At 35.3% G+C, this 7,843-nt stretch overlaps 1 protein-coding gene across 1 annotated transcript in view; it reads right to left on the reverse strand.

The window, feature by feature from the left end:
• Positions 1 to 5,634: 5,634 nt before the first annotated feature.
• LOC107708899 (V-set and transmembrane domain-containing protein 4-like) overlaps positions 5,635 to 7,843 on the reverse strand; it is a 14,681-nt gene continuing 12,472 nt past the window's right edge. The window contains exons 4-8 of the mRNA XM_016513262.1: positions 7,270 to 7,377; positions 6,239 to 6,272; positions 6,037 to 6,158; positions 5,876 to 5,940; positions 5,635 to 5,760 (exon numbers count right to left, since the gene is read on the reverse strand). Of these exons, the coding sequence (XP_016368748.1) occupies positions 5,635 to 5,760; positions 5,876 to 5,940; positions 6,037 to 6,158; positions 6,239 to 6,272; positions 7,270 to 7,377 (455 nt within the window). The remainder of the gene's footprint in view (positions 5,761 to 5,875; positions 5,941 to 6,036; positions 6,159 to 6,238; positions 6,273 to 7,269; positions 7,378 to 7,843) is intronic.

A 7,843-nucleotide genomic window follows, 5' to 3' on the forward strand; every position in this document is an offset into this window, starting at 1 on the left:
ATAATTAAAGCGCATATACTGTATTAGAACTGCATCGCATATAATTATTTAATTAAGTCGTAGCGTTTGTGAATTCACAGTTATGCTTAATTATGATTTTTAAATTGGTTTAATATATCATGGAGCCTTGGAAAACAGTCTAATACTGTGTTTTATACATTCTCGTCTGTGAAATGCGCCACTTCCGGTATTTTGCCGGTTAGTCGACGCGAGCAAAATGAAGTCGAGGATTTTTAAAGATCGAATAGTCGAATAAAATCGACGAATCGCGACAGCCATAGCTCAGAGCGATGATGGGACACGGCAGATTTGTTATGACTGGGAAATGAAGCTCGCTGGCAACAGTTGATGAAGAGAAAGAAAAGAGAAACTTGAGTTCCATATTGGTACTTGCCGGGGAGTTATGTCTTTGCAAAATTCGCTGAAATTTTTTCATTCACCAGAAAAAGGTCAGATATTTAAAAAAAGTAAAGCTCCACGATGACCATCAGTCTGCCCTGAATGCAAGAGTAGTGTTGGTAAACAGAGTCATATGCCAAATTTACTGTGAAAAACTCATGAACATTCAATTTAAAAAACAAAAAGAAAAGTAAAAGCCCACGTCTGCTCAAAAAGATCCATATAACAAAGGGAAACAAATGTAATACTTGGGGTTAGAGCAGTGGTCACCAACCTTTTTAAGCCCAAGATCCCTGACCTCAGCTTTTATGAAAGACAAGATCTGCCTATTGAAGAATTGCTGGAAAAAAACCTAGACTGTGCTTCCAATTTGAGGCCTTTTATGTAGTATTTTAATTAGTGATGCACCAATGGTGAATTTTGTTTATTTATTTATTTATTATTCAGATTCCATTTTTTTCCTCTCCACAAGCAAACTGGCTGATTTCGATATACTGGTTGACGATTTTTATTTATTTTTTTGTTTATTTGCTTTATAACAAGCAAACTGGCCTTAAATGAAAATATCTGTAGCCATTTAAAATTAGAGGCAACCAATGCATTTTAGTCACTTGTTAGAGTTTTGTTCAAAATATGAACTATATTAATATAAATATTTAATAATTTGCTTTAGTGATTCTTGGCAGTTTGACATTTTTCCAGGCATTTCCCATAAATACTGCTAGAGTAGGCAGTAGATAAGTTTCCTATTCTTAATAATAATAATAAAAACATAATTATTATTATTATTGTTGCTGTTTAAAAAATGTATGCATTTTTTTTTAAATCTACTTTTTCAAATTGACCTCATCTTTACTATACTTTTTTTTGTGTGTGTATGTATTTTAATGATTTGTTTAGATTTTGGTTGAATGTAGTCATTTACAAAATTTGCAATATTTAAAGCAATATAAATTTATTATTATTATTATTGTTGCTGTAAACATTTTATACACATTTTTGTAAAAAACAAAATAAAATAAAACAAATAAATAAACATACAATGCACTATTACAATACTAAAACACTAGAGGAAGAGAGACATATTTATGTATTTTAATGATTTGTTTTGTAGAGCATCTGCAGTTGTTTGGAGAGACTCTGTGTTGAACACATCCTCAGCACATGCTATTAGTGCATCTGTCTGTGTTATTGTATTACTGAGATCTTCATGTCCACCATGTGCTGCTGTAGTGTCACTTACAGGATTATCCTCACCTCATATAATAACACACTTCATAACTGATGTGACTTCAGGTTTTATGAATTCTTCATTCCCCTTGCTAGTAAACAGCTTGTAGATCTCATTTGGAACGGATTAAACTCTCTCTTGTATTATTATCCAGTTAGCTTTCCAAAAGGAAAGTATGAAGGTGTGTTACTCTAAGCTCTGAGATGTTCTCTGGAAAACTGGCAAATGGAAGTTTGTTTGAATCTAGGATGTGGTTTCTGCTCAGTTTTTTGTTTTTAGGACATGTGCAGAGCTCAGCTGACCTACTTCATAAACGTTTACCTGGAAGACGTTCAAAGAATCTTGTCTTGTCTTTTATGAGCTAGTTTAAACCGTGTCTACTTTTAGTCTAGTGTTTCACTGGCTTTCTCCTCAGGTTTATTTTAGGTTTATTTAGGGCATGTTAAAGCAACACAAGCTGTTTTCTTTCCTCATTTGGTGAAATATTTAAGGTGACTCATGACCGTTACAGATTTCAACAAACTCTTGTAGTGTTGGGTGTAAATCAGCAGTTCTGCTGTTCAAACACAGTTTTGACTAAGTTTTTTTCTTAGGTGTGTTAAAGGGATAGTTCACCCTCTGTAAAACACTAAAGCTTTTTTACCTGAAACCATGGTCCTTGAAAAATTTAAATGCAAGCAGCTACCATCAATTTGAGAGTCAATAAAAGCATATCAGGCATGACAAAATTAACACCCGTGTAGACTTGTGCCGGTATTCGGTAATGCGATATGTCTGTGCAAGAAACTGAACATTATTTACAACATTATTACTTGGGCAAGAAAATGGGCAAGTCCGATTCTTTTCCGCGAACTGGTTCGTTCGGACACTTCACGTTTCAATAAACTGGTTCAAATAACTGATTCACCAGTTCGTTTACATAATGATGTAACATATATGCAATTATATTATTAAAGCACCCAATAATAATGATGTCAAACATACGGTTGACGCATGTTCATCAGCAGCTCTTGGGTCTTCGGTCCGAGTCGAACTGTTTCCTCAGTTCAGTGACTGTTGGAGGAACTGGAGCGCTGAATGATTCATTCATCACGGGATCAGATACGCAGCTAATTTGGCTCATTTCCAGTCGGAGTGACTGTCAGGTGTCTGAAAGTGAGTTTTGATTGAGTAACTTGTAGACCTGTGCTGCTTGAGCTGCAAACAGTTTCAGACGCTTCAGTCCGATTTGGTTCACTAGTTCACTAAAAAGAATCGGTTCAAATGAATGATTCGTTTGTAAACCGGACATCACTCCGGACCGTTTGCCTGGATGAGGCTCTGGATTACAGGTAATAATGTTGCAAATAATGTTCAATTTCTCACACAGACTGATTGTTTAGCTTCATAACACCTCAATATATCCACGGGTATGAATTTTTTGTTGTCTGATATGCTTTTTTTTTACTCAAAGCGCCGGTTTCCATTGGCTTACATTTTATGAATGGTTTCAGCTAAGAATCCACTTCTACTGTTCTACTGAAGAAAAAAGTCACATCTTGGATGGCCTGACGCACAGTAAATTAACAGCACATTTTAATTTCCGGGTGATAGTTACATTAAGGGAACATTAAGAGATAAATGTGACAGAATGAAATACCATGACTTGAAAAATGTACTGCTTCATCTTTTTGATTTACTACTGTATTAATATGAAAGGACTGCAGATAGGTATTTCTCCACTCTGCTTTCATTTCCGATCAGCATCGACCTCAGAACAAGACCTCGCATTTAAACACAAACACATGTGAAACTTTGCGAACCCTCACAGAAAATGAACATGATTCTTTTTTAGAGTCAGAATTAGGACATTATAGTTGACGTACAGTACACAGTTAAAGCAGTCAGGTTTAGTCATGTTCTTTCACATCAAAATGTTTAATTTAGAGTACAATTATGAAACAGAAGAGAAAAACAGTATATTTTTGGCATATGTTGAGCAGAGAGTCTCTGTACGTCATTCACAGATGGTTCTTGTTAGCGGTGAAGGCAGTGGGCTCTCAGGACCCTTTACATTTCACAGTTAAATAGCTTTCTTACACATCGAAAGTCTGTGATGGTGTCAAAAACCCTTTAAGTGAGAGATTGTATCTTATTTATTCCTAAGAGGCAGACAGACACTGAAAGATCAGATCAGTGGTACCTGTATGTCTGTTCCAGATATGGATACGCCCTAATATTTCATTAGCTTTCCAGTATTAAATCCAAAAGGTTATTCCATTAAAAGAAGTCATAAAAAAAAGAAAAGAAAAACAAACAGGCTTGAGCAATTCGTCAGATTTAAAGTCCCCATGAAATCAAAATTAAAGTTTTTGGAGCTCATCGGACATTTCAGGGGACCTTTAAAGGAATTTTCCTGGTTCAGCACAAGTTGAGCTTCTGTGGCCTGCTTTCCTTTATCACAGAAATGATTCAGTCTTGTGAAAACAAACAAACATAAATCACATTAACAGTAATGTTCTTACACTGCAGAGAAATGATTTACTTACTTAGCATTTTTGTCTTGTTTTCCAGTACAAATATCTAAAAAATTGTTAAATCAAGATACATTTACTTGAGAAGCAAAATGACTGAAAATTAAGCAAGTTTATCCTTAAAACAAGAAAAAATATCTGCCAGTGGGGTCAGAAAAAGAAACTCTAGTTTCCCCTTTTTGAATTAAGTTTATTTTTCTGATCCCATTGGCAGATACTTTTTCTTGTTTTAAGCTTAAACTCACTTAATTTTCATACATTTCTCAGAAAATAAGACTTAATATCTTATGTCATTTTGCTTCGGTTGTAAGAATGTTTAGAAATTATTTATAGTAGTAAACAAGACAAAAATACTGAGTAAGAAAATCATTTTATCAGTGTATAATGAAAGTCGTGCACTGGAACAAATGTTTCAAATGCCACAACATTTACATTATATTTAACATTTTTACATGTTAACTTGAGTCTAGTGTGATAAAATCACTTATTAGCTTATCTATTCAAAGTTATATGAACTTTTTGTTTACAATAATGTATAAAGCATTTAAACTCCATAATTTGAGCAGAAAACCAGCAAAGTTAACATGAAGGGATGAGATGTAACTATTCACAAAGTACTGTTAAATGGAAAAACACTGGTAATGCATAAATAAATTCATCCATCTAGAAAAGTAGTCTCATCACTAAACGGATGGTTTACACAACTTTACAGCTCAAATAATACAGAATAATTAGCATAAGCTAAAACACATCAAGCAGGCCACAGAAGCTGTTTGTAGAGATGAATCTGTGTAGAACCCAGAACATTCCTGGGAAGATTTCCATGTTTTTTTTTGTTTGTTGTTAAAATATATTTCTGTCATGACAACTCTCGGAGGGATTGGCATGCTAATGTGCATGACAATGTTAATGTATTTGGTCTTGGCGGAATAGATCTGGGAGGGTTTCTGAAGCAAGCTGAAACTGCTAGAGCAAGCACTTGTCTCATATTTGAATGTTGAGCAGCGAGCTCATTGGCTACCGATACAGGAGAGAACCAATCAGCTGTGCCATGTGATAATGATGTCATTAGGTCAGATTGAGTTAGATCTATCGGACTGCGCCATCTAGAGTTTCATGCCAGAACTCTGTATTTGTGCAAAATGTCCTCATATAAATAATTAGTTAATTAACAGATGCAACTTGTGGCAAATTTAAATGGATAATTTTTGTTGGTGTTTACCTTTAGATAATCTTTTGCAAAAGTTGTTTCTTGAGACTGGTTGGCTACTGTATTTATGTGCCTTTTAGTTACAGTTTGCAGGTTTCGGATGACAATAATTAACTGTTTTTTTTTTTTTTCACAGATAAAATGTCAACATAGTAAAGAATATAAATATACAATATGTACAGTTCACTTAAGGTTGCATGTATAAAACATCAGAAAAATGGTGACAAATAAAATCAATATTGTGTTATTATAAATAAAGCTTTCTGCAAGAAAATGTAATGCTACACCGGCTTGTCCTCAAAGAGTATCTGAGCGTACACCGTTCCTGTCTTTGCAGTTTTGGCTTCAGGCAGTGGCTTCATCAGTTCAAGCTCAGCGTATGTCAGACTTTCCTCTGCAATTTTGGGCTGTTGGTTCGGGACAACAGTAGAGTTACAGCTCACATAAAACTATTAAATACAACAACTGGCAGTTCTGCAGGACAACTAACAAATTACTGTGTATTTCTTTCAAGTAACTTACCAAAACCACTTTTCTGGGTTGAGGTTTTAAAAGCTTCGGCTTTCGCATTTTGTCTGCAATAGGGGCTGAGATGGAATATGTTAGTTATTAAACTAAGATTTATATACTTCAGAAATAATGTATAGTGACACATAGAGGTCATTTTGGGAATGTTACTCTACCTTTTGCCGGTATCTCTGGTGGCAGGTCTGGCTGCTCCACACTTTTATTTTTCTTGTACTTTCTCGCCTTCTTGGGTAGAGCCGGAGAGAGACTGATGACACTAGTGACCGTCTCGCCTGAACTGGACACATGAATATGCTTTCAGTTTGTGAAGAAGGTTATCCTTCTCATCTACAGTTATAATTTTTCATGTTTTCTCACCTGTTCTGTGGACTCTTGACCAAATGATAGTTTTCTATCAAAAAGGAGCATATGAAAAAATGTTGATGAGCAGACTTTATAATTAAGATCATTAGAAGTATCATTAACATGCACATTCAAGGAATAGTTCATCCAAAAATGAAAACACACAAGATGTAAACGAGTTTGTTTCTTCATGGGAACAGATTTGGAGAAATGTAGCATTCCATCACTTGCTCAGCAATGGATGCTCTGCAGTGAATGGGTGCCGTCAGAATGAGAGTCCAAACAGCTGATAAAAACATCACAATAATCCACAAGTAATCCACACCACTCCAGTCCATCAATGCACGTCTTGCGAAGCCAAAAGCTTCATGTTTGTAAGAAACAAACCAGCATTAAGATGTTTTTAACTAAAATACAAGCAACCCAGTCTCATTAAAAAAATACGTACCTCTGGGTACTTTTCTGCAACACCATTTTTTTTGGAAACTGCAGTGATATGTACTTATTGGTACGTATTTCGTGTCTCGTGAAAATGTGCCCCCGGGTACGTTTTTGCCATGAGACCAGGTTGAATACAAATCCATAATCCTTAATAACGCTTCCTCCAGTGAAAAGGTCCATCTCCTGTTGTCTTCTCATATCAAAATCTACTCACATATTTGTTTAGAGCTGTTGCTTGATCTCCTGATTCAAACTAGACCTCGTATTTTTGTTAAAACATTTTAATGATGGATTTGTTTCTTACAAATACGCAGCTTTTCACTTCTCAAGACAGTAACTAATGTACTGGAGTGCTGTGGATTACTTGTGGATTATTGTGATGTTTTTATCAGCTGTTTGGACTCTCATTCTGACGGCACCCATTCACTGCAGAGGGTCCATTGCTGAGACAGTGATGGAATGCTAACTTTCTCCAAATCTGTTCTGATGAAGCAACAAACACATCTACATCTTGGATGACCTGAGAGTGAGGACATTTTCAGCAAATTTTCATTTTTGGGTGAACTATTCCTTTAATTGTTATCAGACAACAGCTAGAATCATACCTTTTAGTCGTCTCTTCCTCTGCAGATACTGACAGCTCACAACTATAGTGAACATGCACATGCACAAGAGCCCAACACAACACACCAGCACAGCACACAGATACACATCTGAAACACAAGAAAAATACACTTAATGGAACTGAAATGCATGCATGCTCCATGTTCATTCTGAATAACCTTGTTATATTGATTATCCATATCCTGGCAAAAAAGAGGAAAAATTATAAAAGCATTTAAAAAAAAAAACTGAACTAAACTAAATTTCACCTAAAATTGAAATTCTGTCATCATTTACTCATCACTTTTCTTTTTTTGTAACCAATCATCTCCAATATAAACAGGTTTGATGTCAATGCTGTTTGGTCGAGAAACAGTGACATTTAATGGCACTGATGTCAAACCTGACATAAAGTGTACTACTTAAAGGGTTAGTTCACTCAGAAATGAAAATTAGCCCATGAATTACTCACCCTCAAGGCATCCTAGGTGTATATGACTTTCTTCTTTCAGACGAATCCAATCGGAGTTATATTAAAAATAGTCTTTTATCTTTCAAGCTGTTTAACGGCGGGCG

This window comes from Sinocyclocheilus rhinocerous, unplaced genomic scaffold, assembly GCF_001515625.1.
Source record: "Sinocyclocheilus rhinocerous isolate Xijiao unplaced genomic scaffold, SAMN03320098_v1.1 scaffold24, whole genome shotgun sequence".
Lineage (NCBI taxonomy): Eukaryota > Metazoa > Chordata > Actinopteri > Cypriniformes > Cyprinidae > Sinocyclocheilus > Sinocyclocheilus rhinocerous.